The 18,249-nt window shown below is 39.7% G+C and overlaps 2 protein-coding genes across 9 annotated transcripts in view; one reads left to right on the top strand and one right to left on the bottom strand.

Annotated features, from left to right (window-relative positions):
- Positions 1–14,226, top strand: part of cast (calpastatin) — a 209,275-nt gene extending 195,049 nt beyond the window's left edge. For all 6 annotated transcript variants that reach the window (XM_043709700.1, XM_043709705.1, XM_043709732.1 and 3 more), the window contains 5 exons: positions 6,161–6,223; positions 7,087–7,179; positions 7,830–7,907; positions 9,180–9,236; positions 12,837–14,226. In XM_043709700.1, the coding sequence (XP_043565635.1) occupies positions 6,161–6,223; positions 7,087–7,179; positions 7,830–7,907; positions 9,180–9,221 (276 nt within the window). In that variant the 3' untranslated portion in view covers positions 9,222–9,236; positions 12,837–14,226. The remainder of the gene's footprint in view (positions 1–6,160; positions 6,224–7,086; positions 7,180–7,829; positions 7,908–9,179; positions 9,237–12,836) is intronic.
- A 1,358-nt stretch (positions 14,227–15,584) lies between these two features.
- The window catches only part of erap1b (endoplasmic reticulum aminopeptidase 1b), a 69,901-nt gene continuing 67,236 nt past the window's right edge, over positions 15,585–18,249 (bottom strand). For all 3 annotated transcript variants that reach the window (XM_043709753.1, XM_043709760.1, XM_043709770.1), the window contains one exon: positions 15,585–18,191. In XM_043709753.1, the coding sequence (XP_043565688.1) occupies positions 18,039–18,191 (153 nt within the window). In that variant the 3' untranslated portion in view covers positions 15,585–18,038. The remainder of the gene's footprint in view (positions 18,192–18,249) is intronic.

The following is an 18,249-nucleotide window of genomic DNA, read 5'->3' as shown; positions in this document are numbered from 1 at the left end:
TTACCCTGGAGCATCCATATCTATGAATTTTCTTATTAATCCTACCTTATTCCACATAATTAGATCTAAAATAGCCTGTTCCCAGATAAGATCCCCCCTCCATATACCTGATGAAGGGCTTTTGCCCAAAACGTTGACTGTCCTGCTCCTCAGATGCTGCATGAACTGCTGTGCTTTTCCCTTACCACGCTTTTCAACTCTGCAATGTATTTGCTCCAAAAGATAATCCCTGGTGCATTCTAGAAATTTGTCTTCCATTTGACCCTTGCCCATCCGATTTGTCCAGTCAACATATGAATTAAAGTCACCCAGGACAATTGCAGTGCCCTCTTTATACACCTACATTATTTCCTGATTTATATTTTGTCCTACAGTGAGGCAATTTTCTTGGACGACTCCCACTCACGATTTGTTTCCTTTATTCTTCCTTAACTCCACCCAATATTAGGATAATCATTTATTCTCAATCTCAACTCCACTTTCCCACAGGACAGAACCCCACTGGTCCTCACCTACCACTCCACCAATCTCCATGTACAGCGCATCATCCGCCGTCATTTCCGACACCTCCAAGCGGACCCCACCACCAAGGATATATTTCCCTCCCCTCCCCTATCAGCATTCCGTAAAGACCACTCCCTCCGTGACTCCCTCGTCAGATCCACACCCCCCAACGTTTCGGGCATTAGCCCTTCTTCAGGAATGGGGAAAGTTTGTCCAGCAGGGTAAGATAAAAGGTAGGGAGGAGGGACTTGGGGGAGGGGCGTCGGAAATGTGATCGGTGGAAAGAGGTCAAGGTGAGGGTGATAGGTGAGACTGGGGTGGGGGCGGAGAGGTCGTGAAGAAGATTGCAGGTTAGGAAGGCGGTGCTGAGTTCGATGGATTTGACTGAGACAAGGTATTTCCCCTCCCCCCACCTTGTCTCAGTCAAATCCATCGAATTCAGCACCGCCTTCCTAACCTGCAATCTTCTTCCCGACCTCTCCGCCCCCACTCCCGTCTGACCTATCACCCTCACCTTGACCTCTTTCCACCTATCACATTTCCGACGCCCCTCCCCCAAGTCCCTCCTCCCTACCTTTTATCTTAGCCTGCTGGACAAACTTTCCTCATTCCTGAAGAAGGGCTTATGCCCAAAACATCGATTCTCCTGTTCCCTGGATGCTGCCTGACCTGCTGCGCTTTTCCAGCAACACATTTTCAGCTCTGATCTCCAGCATCTGCAGCCCTCACTTTCTCCACACTATCTCCATACCCTTTGATTCCCGAAGAGTCTAAAATCTCTCCATATCAGATTTCAATATGCTCACTGATTTTGTATACACCGGCCCCTGCAATACAAATTTAAAATGTTTGCAATCTTCTGAAGGAAGACGTTACTTCTCAGTTTGAAGTAGCTGTTCTCTTATCTTGAGTTTCTGGGCCCTATGTCGCCTCATTGCATCCATCCTGATGAATCTTTTTAAATCTAATATATTTCAGTAAGATTACCTTTCATTCTGCTACACTCCATTCCATAAGAGGCCATTCTTCTCACAGGATGGTATTTGCAGGAATTAATCTAATATATCTTCATTCAACCCTCTCTAAGGCAAGTGTATCCTTCCTTGTAGGAAAGATCAAAACTGTATACAGTACACAAGGGATGGAATTTTCATACTCCCGAAACTGCCAACCTACCCGCTATATGTAAATAAATAAGTATGGTGGAGGGGGGTCTTAAGCTTGTTAAAGCCTTAATTGATTCCAGTATTGCCATGTAATACAATGTGGACAGGCATGGTTTAAAATAATAGGAAGGATACTATTTTTAAAGGGTGCCCTTCTGTCCAATGCGGAGCTCCCCTCCCAGAAGTGGGGCTGACACCTACCATTTTCTATGCCTGCACTACAAATGCACCTTCCCCACTCCCCTGATTCACCGCCCTAAGATGCCCATCCTTCCTTGTCCATTACCACCCACTTATTTCACTCCAGGGACTGACTGATATCTTCATCCTGGGTCTGCTTGTTCCAGGAAGGAGAAAGTGAGGACTGCAGATGCTGTAGATCAGAGCTGAAAATGTGTTGCTGGAAAAGCACAGCAGGTCAGGCAGCATCCAAGGAGCAGGAGAATCGACGCTTTGGGCATGAGCCCTTCTTCAGGATTTATTCTGAAACGTCGATTCACCTGCTCCTTGGATGCTGCCTGACCTGCTGTGCTTTTCCAGGAAGGTCCACTACTGAGCCTTGGTGCTGCCACGATTGCAACAGTCTGAAGGATGTGACTTCTTCCTGTTGAGGGGTGCAAATTCAATCTGCCCCTATTATTGGTGGCTGTGGCATAATTATGAAATAGTTTTGCAGTAAAGGACAAGTATAACTTGCTTTTGAATTTTTTTATTTCTGCATGTTAATTTTCTATGCTTGCTATACAAGATCAACCATTCTTGCAGCACTCCACCATTAACAGTTTACCAACCCAGAAATTACCCATTCATTCCTTTTCTCCTTTTCCCTCTCCGTTAGCCAATCCTGTATTTATGCTAAGCTATTAGCCCTAAGTACATGAACCCTTGTATTTCTTGACAACTCTGTATATATTCCCTTTCTACCCAGCTAGGATGATTAGAAAAAAAAAGTCGAAAACAATACTTTCATAATAATGGTAAAATAGCAGGAATGATCCTCAAATCACAGAAATGTTTAAGCAGCAATATAGTAATTCATTTATTGATCAAATGAAGTCCATTAGCAGTAACAGAACGCTTCAAAAATCATAATAGGATTATTTTGTGGCAACATGTTTGTGAAAGAGAAATCTTGCTTGACCAATCTATTAGAGATACAGAGGTTCCTCGATTATCCAGTATTTGATTATCCGAATTTCGGATTATCCAAAGAAGATCTCATGGTTCCCGATGCTTGGCTAAACTGTGTTATCTAGCATTCGATTATCCAAACAAAATACTCCCCGCCCGTATCGTTCGGATAATCGAGGTCCTCTGTATTATGGATGCAACTAATGGAGTGCATTGGATACAATGCATTTGGATATTCATTAAAAAAATCCAATAATGTTCCACAAAGAGCTTGTTATACAAGAGCTCATGGGATTGGGTTGGGAAAAGTATTTGAGCATGGATTGAAGATTAGTCAATGGACAGAAACAGAAAGAAGGAAGAAACATGTAAGTTTTGTGTTAGTAGTGTACAGCTAATGGACTACCATAAGTAGGCTATTGAACCTTAAAGCCTGATCTGCAATTCATTATGATCATGACTGATCATTCTGCTGAGTACCCTGTTCTGCTATCTCCCCACATCCTTTGATCTCTTTAGCCCTAAGGACTATGTCTGATTCCTTCTTGAAAACATGCAATGTTTTGGCCTTGACCACTCGCTGTGGCAGAGAATTCCACAAGTTCGCCATTCTCTGACTTAATGAAGAGATTTGCTGATGATACAAAGCTAGGTCATATATATTGTAAGGAGGATGCAGAGGCTGGGAAAGAATATAGACAGGTCTGGAAGAGAATATGGCACGTGGAATATAGTACGGAAACTATGAAGCTATCCACTTTGGCAGTAAACATAGAAAAGCAGAATATTATGTCAACAGTGGTAGGTAGTGTTGATAATCTGAGAGATCTGGGCATGCTTTTGCAACAACCACAAAACTTTTAACAGGAGCAACATGCAGTCAGGAAAGAAGGTTGCAAAAATAAATCACAAGTTGGGAATATAAGTGTAAATATATCTTAAAGCAAGGAGCAGAGCTTTTATGAGACAATACCTGGAGTAAAGAGTAAGATTTTTTGTTTTTTTACTAATAAAGAATAAAGTTGCCCTAAACATAGTACAATAGTGGTTCACTACTCTGATGTGAAAACATTAGTGATAATAACATGTGGGGCTGGCATTCATGATTTGACAGTGGAACCTCTGTCCCTCAAAGATAGGGATTCCCACCATAGACACCTGACTGAGAGTCTGATTTACCATCGAAAGCAAGTAGTTGCCACTGCTGGATACTAGAGGCAGTCTCCACAATGAAAAACATTGATACTGGATTTGAAGGAAAGTTCAGGTATTTTGATTAATGAGGGATTCAGTAGTTCAGTGAGGGGGCTTGGGGTGTCAGCTTTTAGAGTCTGGCTAAGGCATAGATGGGACCTACCTTTATGAGGGTGGTGCTGTGAATGGCCACAAAGAAGTTATCCTTCTTTCCCACCTTTCGTCTGTCCAGTGAAACCTATCGGGCTGACTGCCTTTCTTGTGCCTTCCCTAACCATATACATTCTAGAAGCAAAGTAGACTGAGGTCTTTACATGACAATTCATTAATGACTTAAGGGCCTCAATAGGCTTGAGGGAGGATAAGTTGTCTAATGCCTACTGTAAAATAGTGGACATGTCAGGGTGAGCTTGTCACCCAGTTTGTTTTCCATGCCAAATACAGTAGCATAAACTGTGAAATAACTCCATAAAATTCTAATGGTCTTGGAAGTATACATACTGGAAGAATGTTTCTCCTGGATAAGTAATCTGGAACTAGGTTTAATAGTCTCAGAATAGGATAAAACATTTATGACTGGAGTGAGGGGAGGTTTCTGTACATGAAAGATTGCATGAGCATTTGACATTCTATTGGGTATACCGAATATAAGCATATATGAAACTGAAGCTGTTAATCTTGTAATCATCAAGACTAACTGGCAAGAAGCCAAACTTAGAAAGCACACAGCAGTTCATAACAGCAAGAGAAGAGGGTGGTGATTGTTTGGACTATGGTGTGCACAGGGAACTGCTAATTGTTAATCTTAGTAAGGTGATTAAACAGAAGTCAGACTCTGATTACTGAAGGGTGTTGGCAGTCTCCATATCCCTTTTGTCAAAGAAAATAGTGCAGTGTATGGAAAAATATCTTTGGCTATAAAGAACAGGATCCTGGCTATGAATATGTATAGCTTTCAGTATACATAAATGAATGGCATAGCGAACCAGACTGATCATCTTAAATTAGTTTCTGGTGCAATGCCTTGCATAGTACGGACTAGTTAGTGCATTGTTATCCAGTGGCAGAATCCCATCTGAGATTTGCAAGCATGAGTTGGTTGAGCACGTTGGCATGCTCCTTGGTGTGGACAGTCAAACAGATATCTTGTTCGATATAGTCTGTCAGTAATTTTGATGTATGGCTTGCATAACTGGTGTCATACTGACACTAATACATTATTAACTGTATGGTTTGCAAATGTCTTTTTGGCCTGTTGGCAGCATTGTATGACAGGAAAATAATATTCATGTGTGTACTGTGAAGGAGCAGCATGAGCACCTGTATCTCAAATATTGGAGGCATCTTTTCCTTCAGGGTAGTCTGAGATTGACTGAGCACATTTCAGAGCCAAAGGTTTTGGCCATAGTCCTTTCATTAGATTAGATTCCCTACAGTATGGAACAGACACTTCGGCCCAACAAGTCCACACCGATCCTCCGAAGAGTAACCCACTCAGACCCATCCCCATACCCTATAGTTACCCCTGACTAATGCACCTAACACTATGGACAATTTAGCATGGCCAATTCACCTGGCCAGCACATCATTCAATTAGGGAGGAAACCAGAGCACCCAGATGAAACCCACACAGACACAGGGAGAATGTGCAAACTCCACAGACAGTTGCCCAAGGTGGGAATCAAACCCAAGTCCCTGGCACTGTGAGGCAGCGGTGCTAACCACTGAGCCACCATGCCACCCAATTAGTTTGCATGCTTTCTCGTGAATGATGACTTGATCAGGATAGCCATTATCACACAGGCTAGGTTTTGATTTGAATTGGCTCCCACAATTAATTCTTAGTCATTTGAATGGGTTCAAATCAGAGATCAGCAGAGTTTTGGAAGGGAATTAAGGATACAGGGATCGTTTGGAATATCAGCTTTGATTTTGTTGAATAACACAGCAGACTTGAGGGGCCAAATGGCCAACTTTAGATCCTATTTGTTTTATACTTGAAAGACATACATTGATTTATGTACTCCATATTTACATTGCAGTGATTTATTTCTGAGATGCTGAAATATTTAATGGTGTTTGTGTTGTTGCATTTCCTGCTTTCTAAATTTTAAATAATTCTGATGTTCCTAAGAGCAATCTGATTAAGTTATTTCTTGAAACAGAATAAAGGCAAACAGGCCACTTCCTCCTCTGGTCCTGGAGCAAAACCAAAGGCAACAGAGAAGGTAAAACTCAACTGATTTTCTTCCAGAAGGGGAGTTTAACTCACCCTTGTTCAATTCTCCAGGACACGATTCTCTAAGTTAGTTTCTCTCATGAGATTGGGGTGGTGGTAGAAGTGATGTTAAAGGATGTAATACCACTCTGTCAAGATTATAATTAACAACAATAATACCCGCTATTTTTCATGATTGGCAGATTCTACACCTTTTAATGAGTTTTGTAAGAAACAAAATGGTGTGGATTTAGTCATTTATAGGTCAAATGCAAGAACAAGAGAAAATGAAAGAACTGTCATTGATAATTTATTCTCATCACTTCATCTAACCCCAGAGTTGCCCCCAGGGGTAAATAACTATTTAGAGTGTTTCATCTCCATTCAATTTGGACCCAACATTTACCAATTAAAAGCCCCAGTTTTAACTGATACATTGCCTTTGATCATCTGAGTCATTTGGCGACTTTTAAGCACTTTGTCAGTTCCTCAGTAACATCAAGATTGAGCTCTCTGCTCTGTTAGGGACCTAGGTAAAAACAATGACTGCAGATGCTGGAAACCAGATTCTGGATCAGTGGTGCTGGAAGAGCACAGCAATTCAGGCAGCATCCGAGGACAGGCAAAACCACTGATCCAGAATCTGTTAGGGACCTTCCAAACAATGTGACTGTTGCTCATTTCTGACGAATTCTAACCTAAGAAAATGGATCAAAGTTAAGAATTGCCAGGGATTTGCTAGCTACAGTATATTTTAAAAAATATTATACTATTGTGGAATTGTAGCATTTTTATAATCAAATTGGTTTGATTTTACTCAGTGAATCTCATGTCTTTATTATGTTTGAAATTAATTGTCATGTTTTCTGACAGCTACCGTCAGAGGCTGAGCTAATAGAATGCATGGCATCAGAGTTCGACTCTTCAGCTTCACCTTCTGGTGCACCACTCTCCAAGCAGAAAGAGGTATGGCCTAATTCTACTGATGTGTATATGTATTCCACATTCTGAACTGAAAAATGCTTTTTCTTAGAAATATGTTTAAATCGCTGCTTGTTTTCATAGTTGTCAAAAGCGGGGCTGGAGCCCCCAACATTTATTAGGACTACATGTGCGTATTAAAATTACTTTAATTCCTTTCATGTGGCCGTGTATAGTGATTCTCATTTTAATACAATTGAATATATTTTCATAATCAACACCATTTACCTTGTCTCTAGAAGCTCCCTGGTCCAGAATCAGTCGGTGGATAGTCTTGCAGTGCATTTCGCAGGAATTCCCATCTGAGTACCGATGCCCACTCCCATATCTAGCAAAGTTAAAAATCACACAACACCAGGTTATAGTCCAACAGGTTTAATTGGAAGCACACTAGCTTTCGGAGTGCCGCTCCTTCATGAGGTGGTTGCCTATTGGAATTTGGAAACTCCGCATCGACTGTTGTCCAAGGGTAGAATCAAACCCAGGTCCCTAGTGCTGTGAGGGAGCAGTACCAACCACTGTACCACCATTCCACCCATGCATGCCATGGAACAGACCGCTCATCCAAACTGAGTAATTATGGATTTAAAGATGCAGTCTTATATCTCTAACAATTTGCAAATATATTCCCACAGGCAGGCCATAATACTAAAAGTGTAAGCAAGACAGCTTCAGAACCCAAGACCAGCGATGTAGGACCGAAATCACCAAAGGTAAAGACTGCAGGAGCAGAAATAAACAGAGAATGCTGTAGAAACTCAGCAGGTCTGGTAGTATCTGTGGAGAGAGAAACAGAATTAACGTCATATGTCCAGTATGACTCATCTTCAGAAACAGTTCAGAACAGCATGCTTTGTGTCTGTTTTGCATTTCCAGCATCTGCAGTATTTTGCCTGCATATGATTAGGGATACTTGGATGTGAAATCTAAAACCATGCTTAACTTAGCACCTGAAGTCATCACTTGGTGAAAGAGTTTCTTGTAACGGGGAATCAGTTATGTTGAGGAATTGCATATTAAATATCCAGCAACAGAGGCTGTTTGATCCATCATTGGAAAGTTTATGCCAACAAAATGGAATGGATCTATTCCTGAGTTTGCTGAATGACTAGTCTGTGCCATCAGATTTTCAGTCTCTCCTCACTAGAAATCCCCCATGTAAATGACAAGCTTGGATTCAAAAGTGTATTTCCCATGAGGTGGGAAATGCTTCAGGTTCTGAGCTGAAGGGCAGTGGGACTTGATCTTTGACACTCACCAACTCAAATCCCTGGGATAAGATCATTCACATATAAAGGGAATGTAGCTGTGCTACTTACAGAATCTGGAAGGAGAGAGAGATTCATCCTCACCTAGCGAAACCTTCCCTTCCACTGCTAGAGTCTCCATGGCTCTCCCTTTTTGAAGGAAAGAATCCCAGCACAGCTGTGCAGCGATTGGAGGAGCTCTTGACAGCCTCATCAGTGAGATGCCTTTAAATGTTCCAAGGGAACAGATTACTCTCATAATTTAATGAGCTGAACCCATGAAAATGTTACTAGTTTTTGACTAAGGGGAATCACGACCTTAGTCTGAGTATATTTAGCTGCAGTCACCACAGCATTATTTAAGGTAGCATGGAATTGAAAGAATCTAATGGCTCACCAAACTGACTGCCTCCCGTTAACTACGATTGATTGGCTGCGCTGTTAACCTGCTTGGGACATAAGCAATCACAGAAATTACAAGATTATATTTCAACTTTTATTTTTACATTTTCTGCGGTACTTTGAGTAAAATTGACAGGTGAACATATTTTGTATGCATGACAAGCAGAACTGGAGTCCTGCCTAATTTAGTTCATTCTTCCTTACCAGAACACAGACACGTTCTTGTTTCTATCTTACTGCTTGTTCCAGCTTCTCGTCCATTATGGTTGAAATAGATTTTACATTTAATCTACTGCATATCTCATTACACTATTTTTTCTATCTCTTGCTTTGCAGACAAAAACTCAACCCAGTGCAAAAAAAGCCCACAAGCCCTAATGACTACAAAACCAGGTAACCATATATAGAAAATGCTAATGTATCCTCTCCTATTTATTTTATTGTACATAGTAGACAGTGGTAACTTCCCAAATAAAGACATAAACAAAACCCAGATTGAAGGCCAGGCCATGGTCCAACTAAGCCAAGTGATCTTGCTCCACTGTCACTGTATGTACTTATTGCAGACCCACTATTCCACCAACACTTGAGGAGATTTGTTATTTTCACTGTTCATCATTTTATTTTCATTGCAAACACACAATGATGGAAATATTGCAATCATCATAATCCATGCAGTCGAATTGGAATAGAGCATTTAAAGCTGTCTCTGAAAAAAATCTACTGTGTTCCTGTTTGCTGCTGCTTTAACTGGGTCCTTTCTTTAAGTGACTGGCACATCCTCCTAAGTCAGTTAATTGCCAACCGTGTGGAGTACCAACTGTACACTAAAGCCAATCAAGGAAGAGACAGGAATTCTCCTCTAATCACCACAGAAAATGTCTGAGTCTCCATGTTGGATAAGCCAAGTTTCCACCCATGAAATTCTTCCAATTCTTGGCCCTGGTGCCCAGCTCCCAGGACTTAGCTGTTTATCAGCTGGAGGAAGTTGTTTGCATATTATAGAGGTAGCCTGAAAGCACAGCAGCAGTGGAGTTGTTGAGAGTGGTGATGGTGGTTATTGAGGGAGAGTTAGGGAAGCTGACTCCATGTTGGCAGCATATGGGTGGATCCTTGGAGGGAACTAATGTGACAATACATGGTGACAAAGAAGCTACTGCTACAATTGCTTGTGTGAATGATTGTGAGTGCAGTGGCATCAGAATGGAATGGTGGAGCAAACAGGCTGAGTCCAGCGGCAGAGCGAATGGGCTGATTACCAGAGCAACTGAGTGAACAGGCCGAATTCAGTGGCAGAGTGAACAGGCTGATTCCTGGAGCAACTGAGCAAACAGACCGAGTCCAGTGGCAGAGTGAACTGGCTGATTCCCGGAGTGACTGAGTGAATAGGCCAAGTCCAGTAGCAGAGCGAATTGGCTGATTCCCAGAGCAACTGCAGAGCAAAGTCCTGGATGGAGGCTGGCAAGTGGAGGCCTCGTGCTCTGGGGCTGACAGGCATGGACTGGAACTTAAGTACCTGTATTATTATTCTGGTCTACTTTACCTGTTCCATGCTAATCTTTTTTTAATCTGTAACTACACATCAAAGTATCTGTACCTTAGTACTCTGTACCTAAGATGGTGCTGAAAGGCGACATTACAAACATTTTATTGCACTCATTCAAGTGCATGTGACAATAAAGGCTATTTTGAATCGGAACATGATCAAGGAAATTTTTAAAGAAAACTTGATTCCATAACCCTGGAATTCAAGTTAGATTGCCAGCACTTGAGTGGCTATGGAAATTGTTGACAGCAGGAGGTGGTTCTTATGAATTCGATGGTAGGAAAGAACTCTTGGTGGTGGCAATCTAGGGAGTTAGAGCAATGGAAATTCAGGACTGAGTGCAAGATTATTAACAAGGTGGGCAATGGGCAGGAATGAAGTCAGCAGGGGCTACTGAGTAATTTTTTGTTGTTTTGGTGATTAAAACCAATGCTGAGACTTGCAGTTGTTGGGAGAGGAGGCAGAGGTGAAGATGACCAGTGAAGGAGTATAAAAAGTAGGGTGGTTACCTTTTACTCTGCAGAATGATTCTAGTGGGCAATGAATGAGGCTCAGTAACTCATGATTTGGACCAAATCTGTTTGAAGCTGGCTAAACCAGTTATGTACCAGCTATTATTAAGCCTGTGTACCTTGGATTTAGGGACAACAATTGGTGATTATTCCAGGGAAGTGATTGGCATAGGATTCGGTGAAGGTCTTGATGAGGTCAAGGGCATCAAAAGTGGAGGTAAGGGAGTGGTTGAGCACTTCAACAACTGTGGAGTTGGCAAAGTGAACAGAGGACCAGTTGTTATTCACAGTCAGCCCTGTGGTCTTGTCTTTTACCAGTGTAGATGTAATGTGTTACTGATCACTCAAGGAATCTTGAATTGCACCTTCTCACACACATTGTAGTCTTGACACTATAGAAACATTAATTTTCTTCCAATAATGTGGCTAACGAGGAATCTGTTCTAATCTTCCTGCCTGTAACTTGCCTGTGTTGGAAGGACAGCATTATGAAGATACCATCTTTAGCCATTAAGCTCTGAGATGGCACTTGAACCTAGAATTTCTGACTGTGGCAGGAATACTACTGTCTGTATCCTCTAGGTACTGGGGTACATCTAGGAGAGCTGTCTGGCAAGCGGCTAAACAAACAATTTAGTATGAATATATTTGTGATATCATGTTCCAAACATCTCTATCACTGTCCTTGTGAGACTTGTCTGTTGTAGGATATGCCAACCAGAAGTCCATTGTGAAATATCTTTGGCCGGATGCAGCTTAGATGCTGTGCTCACTCTCAGCTGCTGAATTAATATTTTTTCATCTTGAAAACTAGATAATATAATGATGTATGTGTACAGAATGTACTCTGAATTTAGGAACTGCAATTGTCCACTATTGTGAATCAACAGTCCAAACTCCAATGACTTTAGCCAGTAGCAGCTACAAAATTGTATACCATCATCATTTACAAGTAGCCACTTATCACTCTTACATCACCATCCAACTGTGATACCAACTCTCATCCAGTGGGGACTGTAGAAGGATGTGTCGAGTGCACCATTAGACATACTCCATAATGAAGAACACATTTTGAGGATAAAATACATTGTTACTTGCATGCTAATGATCAAATTCAGCATAATATAGCTAGAGCTCTGTAGTCCCACAATGAGAATAATGTCTTGTCATTCTATCACATCCAGTTGAAAATGACAACAAAAAAAATAGAGAACTAAATGAGAAGAGGAGGTCTGTTAACAATGAAAAAGCCTGAAATTTACAAGCACCTTAAGTGAAATATTTTCTGTACTCTTCCTGAGATTCTGATCATCAATGCCAGCATCCAGCCAATCAAAGTCACTCCATATGACAACTAAAAGCAACTGTTCTCCACCTAGACGGGCGGCACGGTGGCACAGTGGTTAGCACTGCTGCCTCACAGCGCCAGAGACCTGGGTTCAATTCCCACCTCAGGCGACTGACTGTGTGGAGTTTGCACGTTCTCCCTGTGTCTGCGTGGGTTTCCTTCGGGTGCTCCGGTTTCCTCCCACTGTCACAAAGATGTGCAGGTTAGGTGAATTGGCCATGCTAAATTGCCCGTAGTGTTAGGTAAGGGGTAAATGTAGGGGTATGGGTGGGTTGCGCTTCGGCGGGTCAGTGTGGACTTGTTGGGCCGAAGGGCCTGTTTCCACACTGTAATGTAATCTAATCTAATCTGTAATCTAATCTAAACCTTGCTTAGAACAGGAAAAGACTTTTTGTGCAATTCTCCTGATCCCCTCCATTATTTCACAGGAACTGTAGAATAATAGATGGCAGCTTATACCATTTCCCCAGCGTTGTACCAAAATTTTAGTGGGCAATCAGGGAACCCAATAGAAATTTTACCTCTTAGTATTCACTGGATTTACTTTTATATTATTAAAATAATACTTTTTTTTTCCCCCTCTGCAGGTCCGGGTTTAAAACTGACCACTGTGCAAATTTGTCTACTTTGGGAATGTGCCTCCATTTAAATAAATATCTGTGGTTTTCTTTCATTTTGAGCTGCTGTAACATGTTTTGTGGAGAAGTAATGTACTGAACATCAATGTTGAGCATAATCAAAATTCAAACTCAACTTACTAATTCTAATTTTGCATCACCTGTTCTCTGAAGGTTTACAAACTGGATTTATATATTTAAAAAGATTTTTTTCTCTCTCTAAGGGGAAGGATGCTATATTTGTAGGAATGTTTACTCATATTTTAAGCCACAAAAATTTTCGTGTTACATTTTTGGTGTTGTATGATAATTACCACAGGACATTAGACTGTGTAGTTCTTACATTTTCATTTTGAGTCAGGAGATGTCTGAAGTCTGTGCACAATAATGAATTCTGTCTCTGTCCCTCTCCTTTGAAACTGTTCTGAGGCCGAACCTTACTGTTTTCAACCTTGGTGTGGTACTGAACCGCAGGATAAGCTTCTAACCATATATTCATTTCCTCATCAGGACTGCTTACTTCCATCGCTGAAATTATTGCCCAACTCTATCCCTGTCTCAGCTCATCTGCCGCTGAAAACCCATGTTCATACCTGCCTTATCTCTGACCTGCCTATTCAATTATTGTACTGGCCATCCTCTGAGCTCCCATACAGGTAACATCCTGTTGCCCATCTTCTGACTCACACCATTTATATTCTCCGATCAACCTCATACTGCCTGATTTGCAGAGAATTGTTTCCAGATCATTGTATCTATTGCCCTCAAGGATATCTGCACTCCAGTCAAATTAAGAGTGGAAAAAGCTGGAAGTACTCAGCAGGCCTGACAGCATCTGTGGAGTGAAAAACAGACCTAACACTTCAGGTCAACGACCTTTTATTACAGCAATCCAATTCTAACCTCCTGAGCATCCCTGATTTTAATTGCTTCACTATTTGTGGTCATGTCTTCAGTGACATGGAACCTAAGCCTGGGAACTCCCGCCATAAACTTGTGCCTCTTTTAAAACACTAAGATTTGCTTTTAAAGAAGCTTTTAGTGACCTGTCAGAATGTTATCTTATGTGGCTTGGTGTAAAATTGTGTTTGGGAACTCTCCTGTAAAGACCCTCAGTATGTTTCACTAAATGTGTTACATAAGTACAAGTTCTTGAACAATAATGTGTTTACGTTGTGTAAAAGGCTGATATAACTGTTTGAATATACTATATTTTCCTAACCTTGTACCACATAAAGCATTTTGTTTGGGACTCAGTTGTTCAAGTTTACTTGTGGACTATTGCTTTGGGTGTATTATAGAAATTGAATCAGGTGGGTTAAAAGGTAATTTGAAAATAAACTGCAATTAACTTGTAAAATATAGTTGTCATTTTATTTGTGTATCAAATTAATTTGATTTCCAATAGAAAGGACACTTTTTGAACATTCAAAATCAAGTGATGCAGAACACCAAGATCAGTCCCAAAGCATACACATTGCTATGATACTCAGCAAACATTGTAGAGTATAGTGTCTCTAAACTGGAAATCTCAGAGCTATGACAAACATTGGATCTACCTGGGCTTTAGTTTGGGCTATATCAGTGTTAATGTGCTGTTTACTTTATTCTGTTTTCCGGTCCTACTCTGACACTGCCTGAGATTGCTGTGGGTTATTGTTGGAGAAAGTGAGGACTGCAGATGCTGGAGATCAGAACTGAAAATGTGTTGCTGGAAAAGCGTAGCAGGTCAGGCAGCATCCAAGGAGCAGGAGAATCGACGTTTCGGACATGAGCCCTGAAGAAGGTCTTTTCCAGCAACACATTTTCAGCTGTGGGTTATTGTTGCTAGTTTTACAACATACCTTCAGTGGAAATGCAGTATTGTGGTTTTGTTGAAAACCTATTTAATTTTCCTACACCTATTTTTAAATGTTCTTTTGTTGTTCTTTTTGACATTATTCACTAGAAACTGTGAAAGCTGGTTAAGCTATAATAGCAGTTTAGTGAGATCTAACAATACGCAGTAAATACTGGGAAATTTTGGTTTTGAGGTGACTCCAATTTCCAACATTTATCTCTGTGGTTAACCACCACATTACCTAACAAAAAAAAAGGAATTGACTAGAGTGTTGCAGTGGGAATTGTCCATTTGGAATGCTGATGAGGGATGGGAAGATATTTAGTGGCATCACACTAAAGAGATTGTGAAGGTTGATTTGGTAAAGTTGGCGGCTGATGAAGTGGAATATTAAGACAAAGAGAATCCTATAATTTTGGATGGAAGGCAAAGGTGCAAGAATAGTAGTTTAGGAGCTAGATTGGATGCGGTCAAAAGCAGTATCATTAGTAGTGTGTAGGAAGCTTCAGTTGGGGGAATGAGTTGCTAACATCCACACTTTTAGCTTTCAAAAACTGCATATTTTCCAAAAGGATTCATTAGTCGCCAGTCTCCTATAGCAAGAAGTCAGAGCTTCCCTGTTGACTTTTCTGTGTAATTGGAAATTTGTTTTTGGATGAAGTAAAGGCAAATTGAGACTAATTTCATACACTAAAATTTGTTTTATCCATAGTTTGTATTTAGACTATAAATATTCAAATGATGAAAATTAGGCAATGAAGAGTTAAAGTTGCTCCTTGGAATTAAAGAAAATCTATCGTTGCTCTGAATAATCCTGTAAAATCAATATACTTTAAGCAATAAACAAAAGCCAATGAACACAATCAAAAGCTCAACACTTAATATTAAGCACACTTTTATTCTCAACCCGAGTAAATCAATTGCTAATAATTTTAAATCATCACACATAAAAATAAAGAAGTTTGCATTACTGCAGCATTTTTCACAACTTGAGAATGCCTCAATATGCTTTACAAAGAATGAAGTTGTCTTGAAATATAGTCACTTACCACAAATTTATTTTAGTACAGTTACTTACTCTGGCAATTCAAAGGTTAGTTACATCGTTTAAAAATCAATTGTGCTAATTTGCATGAACAAAGTTAAATTCCCTATCAACCAGACGCATTGTGCCCAGTTTATCAGCTGTATACATTTCTTGTATAATCTCAAGTTTCATTTTAATTATTGCTCATAATGATGTGTTCAAAATAATATCTAAATTAGATAAGACAATAAAAAAATGTGGTTTATAAGTTGGCTTATGTCATTCAACTGATATTTTGCCCTTCTGGATTCTATATTTGAATTATATTTTCTTACAATGCATTCAGAATCAAAATGGCATGAACATAGTAACTATAAGTCTAGTGTCTAATATAACATTTAAGTAGTATTAAGATGTGCTTTTGTGATGCCAAGGCATTCAAGGCTTAGTACCAAGTGCTAGAAAATGTAACTAAAACTTTTTTTCCACTGGCACACATTAGATGGTCTGAATGGCATTTTTCTCTGCTGTATATCTCCATCACTCTATAATATCAATAACTAGAGGTCATGATCAAGACAAATTTAATTCTCACATAGTCAGACACGGAAAGGATAACATTTGCAGAATTCTATGATAAAAGCTGTAGGAAATGGACTAAATAGGTCAGCTCTTCTAAAAAGCCTGAACATTAATTATCGGCCTGTTGGCAAATTTCTTGTGTTAAAGATATTATGAATCTATTAAGCCAGAACTTTGTCAAATCTGCATGTATGTACAATGGAACTATAAATCAAACAAACTCATATGCACCAGATCCTGGCCTATGTTTCTGTTAAGCCTTGGATGGGGCAAAACTTCCACAAAGCTGTTAGATGGAGCACTCACTCAGGAGTTTCCACAATCGTGGCCCTCAGAGGGAACCAGTGCATAAGATGTAGCAGCAGGCCTGGTGAGACTAGACAGACTCACCTAATAACACATGTGAACCCTCATTATAAGATTCAGGCTTAGATTAACTGTGCCTCCAAAAAAGGAGAAATATGTTTATTTGCTTAACTAATTACCCTCTTTCAGAGGGTGACCACCTATTGAATAGGACACCAAAATATGAATGAAGAAATTCAAATGCTAGGCAACCTTCAGTTCACATTATAACTGCAAAACAGTAAGACACAACAGCAAAAGAAATAAGGAATTAAAAAGTCTAAAATTAAGCCACTTTAAAAAGCAAACCTCAATTATTTCACAATTTTGTAACTTCCTTTCTACCTAAATATAAAGAAAAAAAGCTTACCTTCTCTAGCTTAACTGTTTAAAGCTAAATTGGCTCAGGATTTAAATTAGGACAGGCCTTATTCTACTCATTAACAAAATCACAAATAATTTTCTTTGGTAATCCCATTCCCTTTAATTCTATGTAATAGAGGTTTTAGACATCAGGCTGTCAACCATAGAGTTCCACCTAACCAATAAGCTATTTATTTCTTTAAGGAATTCACAAATACAGTAGTCATCAAATCAAATGCACTGTCCCGAGATAATAGTCTACCTTTTTGTGGGGTGAGGAGATTCTGCAGTCAATACAGAGCTAATAATATCCTAAAGTTTTATGCAGAGCAGGTAAGAGTTCAAAAATGTAAAATATGTGCTCACAGCAAATATAAAACATAATACCTCAAGAATTCTGAACTAAGGTACCAAGAATCATCAATCACATTTAACTGTGTCTGCTAAAGCCTGTGCATTGATACAATTTCCTTCTAAAGTGTTTCACTGAAATAATACAGATGAAGTGACATTTTTAAAAGATAATGGTTATTAATTTTTTTACTTTAGTTGGGCAAGTCAATTCAAAGCAAATGATCTTGTTCTTAAGAATGGAGTTTTCTCTGCAAGTTACACTATTTTAACTTAGAAAATTTAAATTAGAATGAGCTCAGAATCTCGGAAAATTTTCTTTGAAACCTATGGTATGGTTTACTGTAGAATTTCTGTGGATTATATTTCTTCAATGCACACTTTAAAAATATATGTTGCCCCAATATTTACTCTGTAGCAAACGCAATTCCTGCTATAGTCCGCCTCAAGCTTTAATAGCTCTTTTCAATCATTTTTCTTTTAATCTATATTTGAGTATTGATGATCCTGCATCAGCAATGGTATCCCTACACATGAATTTTCAAACTTGGTAAATAACATTTTCCCTGAAACATGATATAACTTTAAGACAACATAGAAAAGAACAGTATCTATGTAAGGGAGCTGATGAAATGACTAAGGATGCAAAATAATAGTCATTGAATTAATCAAGGGATTTTAAATTCTCCAACCATGTAACAATCTTAATAAAATTCTTGTCCATCCATCGGATGTTCTCCTCAATTGTTTCAATTGCCTGCTGAACACATCGGAGCTGTGAACCTTTATCCTTTAAGGATTCAAAAAATCCTTGCACCTAGAAAACAGATTAATGAGAATTTATCCCTTTTGATGAAAGTAAATGATTAAAACTG

The sequence above is a fragment of the Chiloscyllium plagiosum genome, chromosome 2 (genome assembly GCF_004010195.1).
Source record: "Chiloscyllium plagiosum isolate BGI_BamShark_2017 chromosome 2, ASM401019v2, whole genome shotgun sequence".
In the NCBI taxonomy this organism is placed as follows: domain Eukaryota; kingdom Metazoa; phylum Chordata; class Chondrichthyes; order Orectolobiformes; family Hemiscylliidae; genus Chiloscyllium; species Chiloscyllium plagiosum.
The sequence above is the reverse complement of the archived record's forward strand: the minus strand, read 5'-3'. Positions and strand labels throughout refer to the sequence as shown.